The sequence below is a fragment of the Haliaeetus albicilla genome, chromosome 18 (genome assembly GCF_947461875.1).
Source record: "Haliaeetus albicilla chromosome 18, bHalAlb1.1, whole genome shotgun sequence".
NCBI classification, from domain to species: Eukaryota; Metazoa; Chordata; class Aves; order Accipitriformes; family Accipitridae; genus Haliaeetus; species Haliaeetus albicilla.
In genome coordinates, this window is record NC_091500.1 from 21954109 (window position 1) to 21973429 (window position 19321).

Sequence of the window (19321 nt, forward strand, 5' to 3'; positions counted from 1 at the left end):
TCCCTTGTGGGATCACAGCCAGGAAACTGCCAGCAAACCTGCTCCAGCGTGGGCTTCTCTCTCCATGGGGCCACAGGTCCTGCCAGGAGCCTGCTCCAGCACGAGCTTCCCACGGGGTCACAGCCTCCTTTGAGCATCTCCCTGCTTCAGTGTGGGGTCCTCCCTGGGCTGCAGGTGGAGATCTGCTCCCACCATGGACCTCCCTGGGCTGCAGGGGGACAGCCTGCCTCACCATGGTCTTCCCCACGGGCTGCAGGGGAATCTCTGCTCCGGCGCCTGGAGCACCTCCTCCTCCTCCTTCTGCACTGACCTGGCGGTCTGCAGGGCTGTTTCTCTTACATATTCTCACTCCTCTCTTCCATCTGCTGTTGTGCAACTTTTTTCATCTTCTTAAATCTGTTCTCCCAGAAGCACTACCACCGTCACTGATGGGCTCAGCCTTGGCCGGCGGTGGGTCCATCTTAGAGCCAGCTGGCATTGGCTTTATTGGACATGGGGGAAGCTTCTAGCAGCTTCTCACAGAAGCCACCCCTGCAGTCCCACCCCTTACCAAAACCTTGCCATCTAAACCCAGCATGATATTGTAGAAGACAGGTGTTGAGGAATTTACTGAATAATGAGAAATATTCTTTTAGGCCACTCAAAACAATCTGGTTTAGAGCATCACTGAGTTTGAGAAAATACCCAGCTTACGGAATAGTGCTTCCTTTGTGCAGCCTATTAATTTTAAAATCCAAGGAAAGGAACCTCTGAGTGTCTTGCACTTAAATGTTCTGTTTTTATGAAAACTTTGATTCTGCTAATATCAGCAAAGAATAACACTGATTTTAATGACAGCATGTCAGTAACTTTTAGATATCTCCATTCATAAAATTGAGGTTCCAGTGTTTTCATTAAGGAATTTTACTGCATCATTAAGGAATCTATTACAATGTTTTGCAAAAGTGGTGTGTGTTTCTTCCGTTTGCTGTGTGATTGGCTTTCAAGTGGTCTAGCTGATGCATACCACCTGACCAGGAACAAAATACTACTGGTGAATAATATTTTGAAATAAGGTAGTAGGAAGGCATTTAAGTCTGCTACAATTACTTATCATTGCAAATTTACAGTGTTGAACTATTTCTGTCATTTCTCAATAGATGATCAGTAGGAGAAATGCAGGGCCAGGGACGGGGAACATTTGCACAAGATGAATTTATCTAGACATTGAAATGTAATGATGATCAAATACCTGGCATATTTTCTTTTGTATCAGGTTTTATGGGCAGGATATTCGTGCTAGTGCCATCTTGCTTGGTGATGTGCCTTTTCCTGCTCAAGCAGAAGATCTTTATGAAACTCTAGCATCTTTCACTGAAGTATATGAAAATGAAGAGCAAAAAAATAATCCAGGAAAAGCTGTAAGAGAACAAAGAAGGGTTTGTGCACCTCTTTTTCACACAGGCTTTTTCTGTTCCTCAACTGTTCCTAGGCAGTGGTAATGTTGATGTTCATGTGGCATTCTTAACTTCTATATTGGATGCTTGAAGGCGTAACAATATTGCAGATACTGCATGTGAGTAATACATTCATTCAAGCGTTGCCGCAGTAGGCTCTTCTGGACAAGAATGTTGCTGGTTTTGCTTTGCATCCTCCAGAATAAAAAAGTATATCTTTGTTTTTATAATAGTGCATAATCAAATCTGAGGCAATGCTTAGAAAAGTTTGTTCAGCTATTCCTAATCCAGTTAATCTGCAGATAATGAGCATACCAGGTTTGATGTGGATACTCCTCATGTTTCTACTTTTTCTGTCTTCCATTCAATAACATTTACAATATAATACTAAGAGTGTAGAAGATGTTTTCTTGTCAGTGTTAATGTTACTGATAGACAGTCATTTACTTTCATGTTTGTTAAACCCATGGTGAATTACTTTAGTCATGTGTATGTCACTAGTTCTTTAGTGTGCTTCTCAAGTTCATACAATTTCAGTGGAGAAAGAGTGATTTGTATTTTTTTTTTTTCAGTGTAACTTGATATACCTCTAGGTTCTGAAGTTACAATCTACTTACAGGTGTGATGCAATTTTTTATAAAAATTTATACATTTTAGGTAAATGACCCACCTGCTAGACCATCATCGAGACCAGAGCCACCTAAACCCACTGTTAGACCAACACCACCAGGTTAAAAACATTTTGATAATAATTAATTTATTCTCTATATAAAATTTGAGTATTAAAGCTAATGAATATTTTGTAATTATTATAGTAGCAGCTGTCTCTAAAAATATTTTGTTAATGGTCTTCCTTGGGCAAACACTAAAAGCATGTTGGGATAGTGCCATGAGCAATAAAGGGTAAAGGTTTTGTTTGTTTTATATTAACAAAGCTTTTCTCTCTGACAAATTTGCTATAGAAATAGTGTTTGTATAGTTACAGAAGCATGTAATAGTTCAAAGGAAGCATTCATGTTTATTGGATACGTAGAAGCCCCATGGTACGATGAAACTTCTTAGTAAAAAAACCAGTCCTACTAGAAACTGCTAGTCCTACTGCTAGAAACTTCTGGTTTCTAGAAAACTTGGTTTCTGGTTTAGGTTGTCATTATCTTTTAATAGGTAGAGGTCTTACAGTAGAGCAGAGGAGGAAGAGTTTTGGCTCTGTAACAGTTTGTCTAACAAAGTGCTTGTATTGAAAGTGAGACTTTACTTCGCAGCTCCTATTGTTAACTTGATTTATTTCCCTGAACAAGGATATAAGGCGAAGTCCTTATTTCTTTCTTCTGTACTGTTCCTTAGATAACTGCAATCGTTTTATAACTATTGAACATGGATTAGAAAAGCAGTAATGAAATATAACAATATATGTTAGTATATCATATAACTTGCTACTTTATTTTCTCTTTCAGCTAAAAAGAATACAAACAAACTTTATCCTGAACTTCCAAATGATTATGCCTCTGTGGGTAAGTACTAAGCTTACACATATTTTATTAACACAGCGTGGATTCTGAGAAGTCCTAGAAGTTGTTTGGAAGACATCTAACAGTATCTGGCCATACGTATTTTTCTTTATTGTCCATGTGTCAAAATGAGATTCAGGTCTTGTATGCTCTCCTGAAAATATTTCATAAAAGTGAATCTTATTCCCTGGCTTTACATTCCAACAATGATGTCCTTTTTCTGAACAGCAAAAGTTCTTTTGCTTTATTCAGTGAGCCTGAAAAATTCACTGAAAGTAGTAAAACTGTTTTATGTTACCACCTAATTGAAGTGAAAAAGAAAGCTGATATAACAAGCTTGTGTCCAAGTCCTTATGCAAGGTACTATAACTCCTGTTTTAATTAAAAAGTGCTTCCACAGGTCATATCTGATTATGCTGGCATAAACACAAGTTTCCATTGCAGTTATACTCCTTGAGGTTTTTGTATTGAGTTGAGATAACTCTGCATTATACTACAAAGATACTACTTGTTTGTTGTTCTATTCCAATTCTCTTAAATTTAAAGCCATTTCAGCTCTAACGGGAGACACCTACTCTGTAGTATTTGCAGTGTAACTCTTGAACTGTGGGGGCCATCATCTGGAAAGTTGTGATCTGATAGGAAGAAATTTTGTTATAAAAACGGTTATATTCATTTGGCTGCTATAGTGTTCTCTTCCACCAGGAGTCCTGTCTTTCACAGGTGAAAGACTGGTAGCTGTTTCAAAGTCAGTGAAATAAATTATTTCTCCTATGAAATATATTGTTCATTTGATAAATAAACGTTTTAGTGGTCTCTGCTAGGATCAAAACGAAGACCAAGGCATTCCATATTACATATATACATATATATATATGTTTATACATATGTGAATATGTACATGCATTTTCACAAATTGCATGTATTGCTTCAAAAAAATGAAACAAAATATCTCCTTTTTACTTTTGAAAATGGAGCTAAAATCAAGCTTGATAATAGAGCACAGCAAAAAGTCTATTTCAGGCAGAGTACTGTGATTTAACACAGTATTTAAACTCTGAAGGCCAAAATCATTGTATTTTTCATTTCTTGGTTCATGTAATTGGAGATTTTCACTAAAAATTAAGGTAAACTGATATGTGTCATTGTCTTTACATTCTCCTTCATATGTTCTCTCCATACAATCTGTTAATGTGTGTGTCTGTTGAGGGCACCAACATAGGAGGATCTTAAGCTGAGCTGTTGATGTGACGTCTGCAGATCAGACTTCCTGAGAATCAAAATTTGCTGTTGTGCTGTAGGAGTTTTACCAGGAAAAGAATGATTACTCTAGTGATCTGTACTCAGTAGCTGTTGTCCAAAAAGAAAGAAAAATTGGTCTTCTGACCATTAAAACTAACCTTTCCCAGTCTTAAAAAAAACCCTGACCAACTAAGAAGAGGTTTCTAAAGCAGTAGGGAAAACTTGCACACACGTTTGCTATATTAAAGGGAGTGTTCTTCCATTCAGGTGCAAGTGACAAGGTAAAAATTTTCCAGAGCCATCTGTTGATGGCTTTCAAGATTCTTTGAAATTAAAATATACTCAATCAGTCTACTACTGAGGATTCCTAATGATTTCTAGAAATACACGAGCTTATCTTTGAGAAGTGCAAGAGGCAGTAGGATCTTGTGTAAATGACACTTCCTGCAAGAAATGTTATCTCATGGTAAATTTTTGTTCACCTTACAAGCTTGGCATGGTATATTTTGCTTTCTGTTGTGGATTTTATTTCCATAGGTAGCAGTTCAAATGCTATCTGAATCCACAGAAGTACTGTATGTTTCTAAAGGCTAAATAATTGTTCTTATCACAGGGAAAAATCAAGGTTGAAGTCAGTTCCCCTGAGTGTCTCAATACTGTAGCCCACATGCCTGTTGATGGGAGGCCGGGAAAGAGTTGCAGTCCCTTTCACAACAGTAACAAAGGGTATATTAATGCTGGGTGATGAAATAGAAGGACCCCCTTAAGGCCATAACTCCTGTCAGTAATCTCTTCCTGCCTGTTTATAGTCCAGGTGATTTCAACAGAGCTGCCTAGCAGCTATAGCTCGTACTAGCCAATCTTTATTGCAGGATTAGTTGCTGCAATGGATGTTCTACAGTGATCTGAAAAAAAAGGTTCAACATTTTTTACATCTCTCTAGTTTTTTTTTAAAAAAGGGTTTAGATAACTAATAGAAGAGTGCATGAAACTAATCTATAGGAAGCTACATTTTAGGTATAATGGCTGGTGCAGGAGTAAGTTTTGATGTTGAGCAACAAGCTTGTCTGCGTTGCCAGTAGTAAGGACTTGCTTTTGGGCGGGGAGGGAGGAGGTTGGTATTGTGTTATGAGGCTTTGGTTTTGCAACAATTACAAAAGTAGTAAAAAGATTGAAACATTAATTCTTCTCATTAGATGGAAGAAGAGCTAGACTTGTGGATGAAGCATTTTAATTATTTTATGTAGACCTGAATTATCTAGATAGGTAATGTAATATAACCTATTTCAAATGCAAGAAGAATGTTAAATGGAAAACGTGTTTTTCTAAACTGATAATGTGATACTTGAACTCAGATGCAAGTAGATTGTTTTCATGTAACTGAATAATACTTAAGGTAATGCATTTGGTTGTAAAATGAGGTTCAGTAATGCTTTAAAATGTTTCCAGAAACTTGGGAATACCACAGATTTTATTTAAAAAAAAAAAAAGTAATTTGCAGAGACCTTTTACAGTTCTGGGAAAAAAAAACCCAAAACCAACCCATAGCTGATACAGTTATTGTGATTCAGTGAAGTATGAAGTCTCTACAGTAGTAGAGGTTTTTCTAGAGACTGTTCAGATAAAGAAATTAGATCTGCTTATGAGTATGAAAGTTCATGCCTTCTCCCTTACTAGAATTAGGGATTTGTATCTTCATTTTTCTACTTGTCCCCTCTATGTTGTATAATCTAATAAAAGGGCTGACTGTCTTTCCAAGCTTTATTGCCACAATCTAGCTTTACTTTATCTGGATAGAAGGTTTCTGCAGAGTTCTGTACCACATCTGTAACATAAATGACCCATGGTTCTTTAGTGGACTACTTGGGCATTGCAGACTCAGGAGAAGTTTATTTTATTAGGACGGTTTTTTTAGATACATTACGTTGATAGTTTGTCACACTAGAATATCTAATCCTAGATGATAGTTTTTCATTTGTGTTATGATTTCTAGTTGTTTCTGACTGGGATTCTGCCATGGAACAGCAAGTAACCGAAAATGTAGATAAATGGTTACTTGACTTACCTGTCTATCTTCCTAACAGTTTGCTGAATAATATACAATTCTGTAAATGTTGCAGTGGTGTCATTTCCCAGCTGAACTGGTAACAGCAGGAGTAGCAATCTGCTAGTAGAAGCAGGAGCTAGGTTAAAGTGAATGTTGGTGAGAACTGAATCATTAACAGGCAATTTCTTCAGAATCAGAAGTCAGTTATTTTTTTACTTCAGCTCAGCTAATCAGAAAAGGACTGGTTCACATGTTTGCAAAAGAATCACTTAAAATTTCTAAGATGCTGAAACAATCAGGAAACAGACTTGAGGCAGGAATGGGGATGAAAATGCAAAAAACTTTCTTCCTTCCAAACATTATTCTTTCACTGTTCATTCACAATTGTTGAAAATCATCATGGGCTTGAGTGCTCTGGCCTTGAAAATGCATACTTGCTTAGTGTTTCATTCTGCCTCTGCTCAGTAAAGTGTTTCCTTTCAAGAATGTTTATGAACAAGAGGGTGGGTCTCTGGCTACAATACTGTAAGACAAAATGTTCATTGTAAACACAAAAGCAGTTCTTTTTGTAACATTGCAAGTATTTTGTCATAATTTGGAGAAAGTAATGATGCTGTTTGCATCTTTTTAGCAGTCATTTGCTTAGGAAACTCATAAGAACTTGTGCTTGTAAAGCCTAAGTGTTCAAGGTTTTTTTTTCAGTTTCTCTCAGAAACACTGGCTTTCTTACCTTCCACAAGTACTGGAACTAAATATTTTTTCATTTAATTTTATCGTGTGTGCCATCTTCTTCTGATTTTTGAACTGAATAAATTACCTATCTGCAGACATTGAACTCTTTAAGACTATTGTTCATAAAATCATCACACCCAAACTCGATTACAGTAGAACTTTAAAAAAAAAAAAACAACAAAATATGAATTGTAACTAGTTTTTTCAGCAGAAACTTTTCACTTTGAAAATAATATGAAAATATTAACAGATTGTTACTACCTCGTTAGGCATATATTTGTATTCTTCCATACTGAAAGAAGTGCTATGTCAAGCCTGATGAAGACAGAGGCAGATGAGAAATTTGTCACCCTTTTTAAGAAGCTAAAAAAACCCTCCTTCCTTCAATGATGGTTTGAGTGATTTGTCAACCTCATTATTAAAAATTCATGCCTTCCCATATGAATTTGTCTGCAGCTTTTAGACAATGATGTTTGTTGTGGCTTTCTTCACTATATTAAAGAGCCCTTTCCTACCCAGAGGGGTTTTTTTGTTCCACTCTTGTTCCCTTTGAGACACTTGTGCTGTAATCAAATCGTCTTTTGATCTTCCTTGATCTTTCTTTTGATTGCTAAACAGATTGATGAGCTCTTTGTCATAAGTCATTTTCTCTTTCCTCTCAAATTTTAAACAGTGCTACAAATAGCATATTCTAAGATGTGAGCTCATTGAGATCAATAAGATTTGGGCTCCTAAAAGCCATAATGAATTTGGACTAAACTCTAGTCCTTACCTTTTTTTATTATTTATTTATTCATTTATTTATTTTAACCTTCTTACGTACTGCTACTCTATGTTAAAACAGTTGAGACAATATCAACCTTTTTTGATTAGGTGGTACCATGAAGTTGTGGTAAACTCTGTGTTAACTAAATCCCTCTCAGAGATGCTGCTTTTCATGGTTACGGTTCTCCAGGAATCAGGTCTGGCCCAATTCTCTATAATTTTGGAGATGATCTCAATGTTTCTTTCTGTAATCTATGAATGCCAGATGGTTCAGTAGATCTATGAAAATCTGTTTGCTGTGAGAATTCAAAGACAGATTTTCATTCCTGAAATGTATTTTGTCAAGGAAACTTGACGGTCTGTATGTGAATTTCTTTTTGTTAGTACGTTTTGGGTTTTTTTGTGGCCAGTTAAAAATGTAAATGTTAATTAACACAATTATATGGACTAAGAATTCATAGACTGCTTCTTAGATAAAAAGCTTTAAAAAAAAATCTGCTTTGCATCTCTCTGAGGGCAATAGCATTATTTTTACTGTGACTTCACCTCCTGTTTCACTTATTTTAATTGCATGTCTGTTCGGCAGTTCAGTTTCCATCTGACTTCTATGATCTTGTTATTTTTAGAGCTGCTACCCTGTGGGATAGTATTGATCAAATTCAGGGAAAAAACAAAATATAGCCTGGAATGTGGACACCATTCTAACTCGTTCTGCATTAATTCATACTTCTAATTACGTGTACTGCTGAGCTTGTTTAAACACAGTGTAGTGAAACAATGGAATTTTTAGTTAGAGCTGCTGGAAGAGACCGTCACTTTATCTGCTTGCAACTTTAAAATAGGTTTGCTTTGCTAAATGTGTATTGAAGCAATCACTTCATTTTTCTGATACGCTTCTTTTAACTTAGTTTTAAAAAAACTAGTACTATTTTAGAACAACTCAAATTTAACTGGAAATCTAACATACAGCTATTTATATCAGCTATGCAGTTCCACATTTAGAAATACCCACTGACAAAAAAATTCTGACAACTACACTATAAGAGAAATGTAAGTGTGCCCAAATCTCTTCTTGATGAGCAACTTCTGACTTGGGCATTTTTATTGTAATTTTTGCTTTTCCTTTGTTGTCAGAAAGTATATGCTTAAAGTCTGTCTTTCTAAAATATTGTCAATATTGCAATTTTTGCTTCTTTCTGTCCTCAATCAAGATGATTTAAAATGGTGTCTTCATTCTGAAGAGTCATTTACCAACTTGAATTGTAGTAAAAATGAATAAAAAGCTTTTAATTTTTAGTTAAGTAAGGTTATAAAATGTGTTTTGTACCATGCTATCTGCATAGACCTGGAAGGGAGAAGGAATCCAAAACCTGTTGTTTTTAAGGATGGAGGAAGACTCTGTGGTTCACAATGAGGGGAAAAATGCATTTTGCTTTTGAACTGGAAATTAAATTATCCACAGAAACATGATTTATTTGTGTCACTGAGACTGGCTGATATTTCAGAAATGTTAGCCCCAAGTCATTTTCATAGGCATTAGACTGTACACTTTTAAAAGTCTATTCATTAATGAGGGTATGAGAACTTGGAGGTAAATAATCTGCTCCACCTGATGGAGTGCTGATAATGGAAGCCATTCTTTCAGTTGAATTTCCCATATTTTCCTGTGATATTTCTGTGCTGTTACTCACTCCTTGTAGATAAGGAAGTTAACTAGTTAATGAAATTGTTCTCCCATTGTGTGTCTTCATGGGGAAGGGGAGTAGGAATTTTTTATGGTGAATAAAAGATACTGATTTCAATAATTAACTGAAAACTGGATAAATTAATTAAAATAAACTCAGATAAAATCAGAGATGTGCATATATCTTTAGGTGCTGTGGATGTGCGCCGTATATTTGGAACTGAAAAAAAGCTACTTTTCATTCTTCACTTCATGAATTATTCCTTTTCCAAGAAAGGCAGAGATTTGCTGTAGGATCAAGTAGAACTATTTCACATTGTAAGCAAGAACCCTTGGCAAGCTGTGCAGTAATCTGTTCTTTCTATACTATAATTTGAGGAGGAACTCTAGCAGATTATAAACTGTAAAATCAATAAGACAGCTCAGTGTGACTAACAGATATTTATTTTAGAAATTTTTTACAAGGTGAGATAGATGATGTATCTGTCATAATCCTTCATGACATTGTCTACTAATTTAGTAAACATGAAGAAGTTAACCCCCTGGAAAGTAACTAAAGTACCTTTTGTGTGTGTGTGTGTTTTTAAGAGTTTTAGCTAAGCTTTGTCTATTTTTGTGTTTTTCGTGGCAAGGCTTGTGACATGTTTATATTTAGTTACTGGAAAAATAAAACATCCATCTGGTGGTCCCCCACAGTATTAATTTTCTGGCTATTATGAGCTCTTTCTTAATACTAACCAAACCCAGGAAATCCCAGGAAATTATTTTTGAGACTATTTTTATCCCTGATTCACTTTTACTAGGATCACACTATTACTATCATGAATGTAATAAGTCAGATAATCAAGCTGCTTATGGCTTATGTTGTGGCAAGCTGAGAGGAAAATATGTAGCATGCAGGACTTCACTGGTTATACCGAAACAAATAACTTGCTGCGTATTATCAACTAACTCAAAATACAACAAGGCACAGAGAGATTGAGGTCAGACATGCTAGGATGAAATTGGGGTCTTTCTGATGTATGTATGCATTGGCAGAGAGCTGTTATGCTAAATAGGAACCAGATATACTGGCATGGGAAACAATATTTTTTCTTGGCATTTTTTAATGGCTTGGAAAAAAATTGAGAAATTAGAGCTAAATCATAGGAAAATCCCAGTGCAATCTACGCTTATTTTTTAAGTGTAAAGCACCACTAAGGTGATAATTCTGATTCATATCAGTTAAAATGTGGAATGTTCATGTGAATATACAAACGTTAAATGGTATAGGTTAAAGTCTTTTATCTGAGACCCTTGTAAAGCATGCAGCTTAATGTTTTAGCATATTTATGAAAGATATGTTTAGAAAGTTGTTTCAAAGTTGTGTACTGCATTAGATAGTATTTTATTTCTGTATTGTTCAAGTAGAAGGACAAAAGCAAGTTTAAATTGCTTTCCCATCAATCTATCTAGAAAAGCCATTGGGAATGTGGGACCTTCTGCTTCATTAATACTAACAGAAGCCAAACAGGACATTTAAGTACCTCAAGGAAGTGACAGATATACAGGATTTCTATCCAGACTGCAGCAGAATGCCCTGTGCTTGATTGGCTTGAGGTGAAAGATAACACTAACCTAAGAAATGGAGGTCGTTTTGCAGCAATGGTAGGGTGACGCTTTACGGATCCATCTTGACAGCAGGGACAAGAAACTTCATTACATCTTAAAACTGCGTGTTTGAGAACATCCTGACCTCCACATAGTCCCCAACACTCCCCTTATCTTTGGTGAAGAGGCAGGAAGGAGATGGGAGGAAATGCTGCATATCTATTCCTGGAAGGATACCGAACATCTACTTTATACTAAGTGCTAAGGGAAGACTCTGATAATACTTTCCTTTCTTTGGGATTTCATTAGTTTTTACCCTGATGGAACAACCACTTTAAATATATTTTTCCATGAGCAGTAAAATTAAGTGCCATGGTTCCCCAAAAAGTGATGTGTTCTTTGTCATGGAGGGACCTCAGGTCCTGCATCTACCTTGGCTATGCTGGTTCAGCATTACATCATGCAGATCAGCCAGCTGATTGACCTAAGAAGGTCATCCACATTTTGTGGAAAAACTGTCAGTTCCTGAATAAGAAATAGGAGGCCTTGCAAAAATAAATCAGTAAGGCAAACACTGATATAAACTGAATTAGTATGGCAAATAACTGTTCTAGAAGTGGTGTAGTAATGCTTCTCACTTTTACAAAAAGATATGGTTTCAAGAAACTTCTTATCTGTTCATGGGGAGGCCTGGCAAGGATTTCATTGAGGCTTCTCTGGTTATAAATCCATTGGGTTTCTCTTTCTCATTAACAATTTTATTCCCATATTAGGCAACCTTTACATACTCTTTTTCCAGTTGTTTTTTTCTTTAAGAAGCTCAGCTGGAAACAACCTCTACTCTTGTAGGAAGTGTGGAATTGTGGAAAGGAAGTGAGGTATTATTAATTTGTTCATACACTGTGAGAATTGCACCCCTCTTCCCCCTTGCCTCTCAGTTGTGCATGTTTGTGTTTTTAGCAGATCCTTTGCTATTTAGCAAGGAAGGTGTCAAAAGAAAATAAAAAATAAGAAAATAGAAAACTCTTCTGTTAAGGAAAAATAGAAGGGAGAAACTTGCTCTGCTACACAATTTCATGTATTGGTCCCTGCCATAAGGTTCAGACTGTCTCTTCCCTACTCCTTCCACCAGTTTGGCCATTTGTCAACTATTACAGAAGGATGAGGAAGAATTTGAGATTAGTGGTACAGCTAGGTATGGGACAGCAGAGAAAGTTTGGAGGTACTGTTGGGGGAAAAATCTGCCTTGATGTTTGTTGCACATTGGACAAATTGGAATTAGTGGCTGAATCCCATCTGCAAGCCAGAATTTACTCATATTTGAACTAAGGGATGTTTTTGGGTTTTGGTGGTTTGTTTGTTGTTTTTTTTTTTTTCACAAATGTAGTTACTATAAGCTTTTTCTTTTGAAGGAGCTCCTACACATCCAATATTTCACTTGACCTAAAAGCATATGTAGCATTGCATCTTGTTCATAAAATTGTGAAGAATACCATCAATACCACTCTTAAATTTTAACTGAAAATTGAAGAACTGTTTGCTGTTTCATTTCATGAACTTTATCATAACTGTGTACTTTTTGACCTGGCTGATGTAATGAGTATTCAGCAAAGGTTGGCTGTGCTAGCCTGGGAAGTGTAATGTGAACACAGGTTGGGTGATGGTGGTAGTCCAAGATGCTTCGTCCTCATGAAGGTGGATGTAGCAAGTTGCAGAGTTTGCACTGATCAGTTTAGGCTCTAGTTCATGGGTCTGTGCTGTTTCTAGCTCTTATTGAAGCTGTTCTGTGATGAAGTAGGGGTATCTACCTTTCTCCTGCCAGTTTACACTGATCAAATGATACAGGATTGTGTCATGGGATACTGTAAGTGGAAGTACAATTGCTTGGGTCACCATTTGGCAGAGGAAGGGAACATCTGTTGAATACCTTTTCAACTTATAAGCTGATGGAGCCCATGGTATAGATAGAGTTAATAATGGCTGTACTGGTGGTAGAGTAACATAACAGCAATGAGAATAAGTAATTGTGGCAAGAATAAATCCTAGCATAGATTTCAACAGCCCCTGAGCCCCTTAACCCAACTAAAGTTAACAAGAGTTTTCTATATATTGCAGGTGTTCACATAATATATATATATATATGTTATCATTAAAGTGGTAGACTTTGTATTAAAATAGTTAGGAGATACTTGTCAGCCTTTTTTACAGAAAGCAGTTTCTGAATCTTTCTCTTTTTAATGACTTGAAATTTCTTTCTGCTTTTCATCTAAATTTATTCTTAGCAAAATTAAATGGGTTTTGTCTCATGCTTTCCTGTTTTTCAGCTAAAATACTTTTCTGTCTTACTCCTTTGCCTGGTAGTAGTAACCTCTTTCATCTGAGTTTTATTCTGTAAAGCTCATTTTCATTTCCTCTTGAAAACAGGCTTTCTGTTCCTGGTCATCCTGTTCCTCGTCCAGTTTTAAGCATTGGTGATGGGTATTGTCAACAGTACTTCAGATGAGGCCTTATACAATAATATTATTTTGTATGTTTCCATATGAGATACCTCTTTGTCTCATATAATTTTATTATTTTTAACCATTTTTTCTAACTAGTGCAGAGAAGTTTTTCTCCATGCAAGGCTGAAAAAATCTTCAATCAGTATTTCACAAAACATTACCCTAAGAAACTGGCAGAAACTATATAGAATGAAGTCAGATTTACTACTTTTTTTTTTTTTTTCTGACTGTAGGTTGTTTCCCAGACTGGGGTAGAGGCTAAGACTTATATTAAGTGAACTAGCTTATGTGCCAATAACACATTAGCAGAACTTTTGAATCTGACAGTACAGAGATTTGAGAAGCAAAATGCAGAGACAGGGTATTCAGGTTGAGATGTTAACTCAGTATGTGTAGAGGAAACATGGAGAAGCTTGTCAACATAATAAAAGATCTGCAAATCATTCCTAAATGCTCAGTTTGACCTGAATAAAACAGTGCTCAGTTCTCGTTACTGTACTGTACTTTTCAGAATATGAAGGTTATGCTTAGCATTGCATCTCAGCTTTTGCATCTCAGCTTTTGCAGTATGATTTTAGCACAGGCATTATTTGCGTTAATGTAGTCTTGAACATAATAAAGCCCTTGACACTGATATAGTTTATTTGACCATTTCAGTTTGAATGAAAATTTAAATGTTTTTTGAAAAGGCAGAAAAATCTAAAAACTAATCAGCAAAAGTACTGTTACGGAATTGACTCTTGCAAGCAGGAGGTGGGTTTTTTATATCCTAAATATCAAATACATCCACAGATGCTTGACAAAAAAGGCACTTCTTTAATGCAAAAGCTGAGTGTGCTGAAACAAAGATAGAAAGCATTCCATCAGCAGATGAAGATGATGAGCCAGCATGTTCCCTAGTAGGCCAGAAACTGAAAAACAGTGAAATATTTCATACTGAATGAGCTTAATTTGCACAGTAACTTAAACTTCAAATATAGTCAGGTCTGTTTCAACCACCAATAAAACCACTGGTTTTGTTTGCTAGTTGTGACACAGTAGTGACACAAGTTGTTGACATGGAAGCTGCTTTTAAATGGTCCATTTCCAGCTTATGTGGAAGAGGTCAAAAATACTTTTTCTGGATTTTATGAGTCTGTTATAAAAATGTATGTAATACCTCCATTCCATGCATACAGATTTGCAGCTGATGATGAATTTCTTATTTGTTGAGGCTCTGGAGCAAAACTGAGAGTAGCATACCTTGTACGGAACACCTGTGGCTGACTTTGCTTTGTACTGTCTTTAACAACAGGTATTAAACATGGAATAGTTTTTTTCCAGCCACCATTTCTTTGTTAATGGAGAACACAGTTATTAAGTTATTCTGGAAATCAGCTGGAGGGAGGACTTTGTAACACTGGAAACCAGGACAAAGTACCTAGTTGAAGTAATACATAACGTCTAGCTCTGCAACTAATTCAGAAAATAGGGTTTGCTGAGACAGTTCCCATGGAAGTGGAAGAGGGCTTTACATTTGGTTTTGCACTCCTTCCCAGGACTGGGGTGTACATTTAGCACCAAGAGGTATTAAAGAGCGTAGTTCCTGGAATGTTACAGGCCTTCCTTGATATTATCCAAGGTACCTTGATTGTTTTGAAATTGCCTTAAATCTACATCTGCTGTAACAAAACAGACATCAGGTCTTCTGGATATAGGATGCTTCTTTGCCTGTAAGTGATTGTAGAATGGAACAAGCAAACTGGTGCCCACCATCCCTCTTCAGAGCGGGTTTGTGTAACTGATAGCACAAGTAGGCATTTGTGTGGGCATTTAAAGGGTACTGCTTTACTGCAGTGTCAGTGAAGCTCAGTTACCCCAGAAAGTCCATCCTCATTTTTTCAGTTATGAAGAAGGAATTGTTTTCAGATTTCAATACTGAATTTCAATACTTTGAGAATCTTAAGAAGCTTTTTTTCAGAAAGTAGACAAAGACAAGTGGTTTTGTTTACTTACCCAAAACAAGCCATAGCTAGTGGCAAAAAAACAGCTAAGGCAAGAGATTATTTGTTCTGAGCGTGATTTGCTGAATATCATGTCTCCTGACCTTTGATCAGATGAGCATTATTGGAGATTAATTGGATCAATGGTGGCATATGACATACTTCAAGTATCTGTACAGAAAGATTTATGCTTATATCTGATTATAGCAGATTAGTACCTGTAGGTATAAAATGTCAAATCTGCCGTGCATATTTAGGCCTTCCCAAACATCTGTTCAGTGAGATCTGAGGTTGTTGTTTTGTGTATGCTGAGGGGTTTTTGAGGTGAGTCTACATTTAAAAAACAAAATTAAAAAGGCCATTAAGGAAATTAGTAGTTTAATGTTGATAGGACATTTGAGATTTCACTAGTAAGATTGAACAAATACTTGGTTTGTAATTTGTCCAGAAACAACTAAAATGAAATTTGTAAGTGGGTATATGTCTGTTCTGCTCTAGAAGCTGAGATAAAACCCTTTCTTCTTAGGTTAAAGGCTGAGAAGTGTGATCTAAGAATATGCAAAATGAAGCACATTAGGTTGAAAAAAGAACTGATCTGTATGCTGGTGTGATTCAAGAACTGAAATTATTTTCATGACTTATAGTATTTAGGATACAGTTGGGCTACTATTTTTCTTTCTGAATGAGAGTTGCTCGGAGACTTTCTTCTACGTGGGCATTAGCACATGTAATATTTTGTTGCCATACAGGACCTGGAAAGTTAATTTCTTCATAGAGTCCCAGTGTGTAACATACTACAATATGCTTGTGCTTTAATCCCTTTTCGCCAGCCCCCACTGGCTGATGTTTTATCTTGTCCTGAGAGAAGAAAGCCATGACATCTTTTAGTTTACTGCCCTCTTTTTCTCTGTGTAATAACTCATATGGCACTTCCTTTCATCGTTTCTCTGACTTCCATTACTTCACTTCCATCTTAAGTCTTTAAACACGGACCAGTTGTCACTTTCCAAAGATGATGCTGCTTTAAGGCCTATCGCCAGGTATAGTGAATGATGAAGCCTGAGAACAGACGTTGCCCAATAAGTACCCAGTAAGTGAATCTTAACTTTATAAGGTATGTTGTTTCTGTTTATCATGACTTCGTAACCTAGGTAATTCGGTAATCTGCCTTAACTTCTGTGCAACCTACCTGCGAACGTGAACACAACATCACCTTTTTGGGTCTGAGCCTCAACTTTGAGCCAGAGTTCACATTACCTAAACAATATTTGTTAGAAACTACTGACGAATAGTAAAGCTTCATAATTCAAATATCATCAAAGCATGGACTATTAATTGCATTAAACTTCTACATCCGTAAAACATTACAGAGTATAAGTATCTAGTGAACTATACCTAATGAGGTCTTAATCTCCAAGATGCCAGTTTTTCAAAAGTCACATGGAATAAGATACTGTATCCGTCATGTATTTATTATTGCACGTGGTCATAAAGTGGATATTTTGAGGCAATGTTGTTTCAATATTTTATAACATCACTCTGGAAATATTTTTTTCTTTATTTACATTCTAGAAAGTAAATAAGCCAGTCCTTTTTAATAAAGGAATTACATCATGTATGCAAGAGGTTTTTAAATTTGAAGAAATATTCAAAGTGGTAGTCATATCCTTTGCAAGCCATATATTTTCTATTTCAATAACAGAATACTGTTTTCTCTTGCAGTTTTCATCATTTTGATTGCTTTCTAAACTCTGATTTGAAAAATTAGTTGTAACAAAAAAATTGTTTGTTGTATGTGTGCATGTAGGTAGTAATAAACACACAATTATGTACATTTGTAGCTTTATTTCTTTACATCCTAGAGTATCTTTTTCTGTGTTTTCAGAGGTAATCTCTGCATTTTTTTACTGTTACCATAACATAAATGAAATAGTTTCCATTGTTTTGTTTCTAAGGAGACAAGTTTAGTCGGATACATACATGCTTTCAGACAATGGAACTATTTCTAAGATTGTCTTAGAATATCAACCAAGTGTGCCTTCAATTGTTTCTTTGTTCTAACTCATTAAAGTATGACTCATTAGAATTATTATGATCAAAACCACCGTTAATTCACATATCTTGAATTTAAAACTAGTACTCATTCTTGTTTTAAAACTCCTACTTAAAAGCAATTACAAAATGTAATAGTGATGTAAGGCACGAGATCCTTAAAATTAAAGGACTGAACAGCTTGCAGGAAACTGGCATGTAGGAATAATTAGTGGTTTCCTCAAAAATCCAGCACTGAGCCTTACATCTTTCTTCCACACACTCCCTCTCAGTTCCCTTCCAATGCTTCTTTGACTGACCTTGACACAATTCACCTAAGAAAGAAAATCTCTGTGGGGCATAACTTTCTGTTCATAAGTTATTTCATAGCTACTGTTTTACATAATAGTTCAGAAATAGACATAAAATATAATGGAAGCCAAGAGGATAAGTTTAGATGTAGTAAAAGGTAGATACTTCCCAGTATGATTGATCACATATAACCAAGACATCGGATTTGCCTTGTTCTTGAAAAAGGTGCTGTATCACTGAGACTATTAGTAGTTTCAGCTTCATAATTCTTTGGAGAAGAGAGCTGAAGAATTAGCATTATATCAGACAACATGCCATCCAGTTTCTCTCTTCATATTGGTCATACAGCACACAATTAGTGCTTTGACTTCAACCTAATTAATGCTATTCTCAACTGTTTTCTAAATTAATATCAACAGGTCAGTTTTAGGCCTGTTTCTGTAGTCTCTTTGAAATAGCTGCACCATTTAATTCATGTGCTGGTATTTCTTCTTATGATCAGGGAACAGATAAAGGCGCTAATCAGAAAGACATCTTTATTTTCCCTCCTAACTTTGCATCCCTCTAGTCTTCTGTTTGCTAGCTTCTTTTTTTTTTTTTTGTCTTCGGTAACCTTGGAACAGGTTCCATTATTGTACACAGAGACTTCTCTCCTTTCAAAACCTACTAATACTAAAACAGTTTATAAAAACTGATGACTTCTTTTTGGATTAATGTTTGTCAAACTAATAAGTAACTTCTGTGTTCAGTATTGTATTATGTTGAATTCTAATATGGGTCTGGGTTTAGAGTTCTGGGATTTGGTATACATCCATTCATATTCAAAATATATATCTTTTTATATTGAAGTTTCTTTAAATTATGTGCACATCCCCTTTGTTTTCATTTCTCTCAATCTTCATTGTTAGTTTTTCTAACTTCATTATCATTCTTCCAAATGCATTTGACCCCTAGCTCTGTGATGTCTAACTTTATCACCTATTCTGCAGCTTTGGTTCAGCTTAGCCTTCAGCTAAAAGGGTGGCCCCACTATGTCACTAATACCTCTCCCGTTCTTGTACCTCAGCTTTCTGTGGCTTCCAGTTCCTCCAGTGTTCTCTGCTCTCCTTCCCCTTCCATTTTTTCTTTGCCAATGTCTTCATTCATGGCTATGTCTTCATCAAAAAATCTGTTCTGACAGTCTCCTGTGCTGATTCATCCCAAATATTTTTTTTTTCTTATTTTAACATTCAGAAATAAATCCATGATGTCCACAAAATGAGCTCTCTGTTCCTTTGGTTCTGTCACCCTTCTATTTAAACAGCTCTGCACTTAATGGTAGAGTGTGAGAAGTCAAGTTACTTACAGGCCTCTTACCTGATGTTAATATTCTGTTTACTTATTTTTAAGAAAAATTAGGTTAAATTGAATAGATGTGGAGAAGAATTAAGTACAATGAGTGGAGCAAGGAGTCACTGTTATGAGGTAGCTAAGTTATTTTTAATGTAACAG

The 19321-nt window shown here is 35.9% G+C and overlaps 1 protein-coding gene across 2 annotated transcripts in view; it reads left to right on the forward strand.

The window, feature by feature from the left end:
* SH3YL1 (SH3 and SYLF domain containing 1) overlaps positions 1–19321 on the forward strand; it is a 52947-nt gene that overhangs the window by 20941 nt on the left and 12685 nt on the right. Inside the window, exons 7-9 of one of the 2 annotated variants that reach the window (XM_069805901.1) lie at positions 1256–1418; positions 2094–2166; positions 2891–2947. In XM_069805901.1, the coding sequence (XP_069662002.1) occupies positions 1256–1418; positions 2094–2166; positions 2891–2947 (293 nt within the window). The remainder of the gene's footprint in view (positions 1–1255; positions 1419–2093; positions 2167–2890; positions 2948–19321) is intronic. The other variant, XM_069805902.1, reaches the window with a different exon arrangement.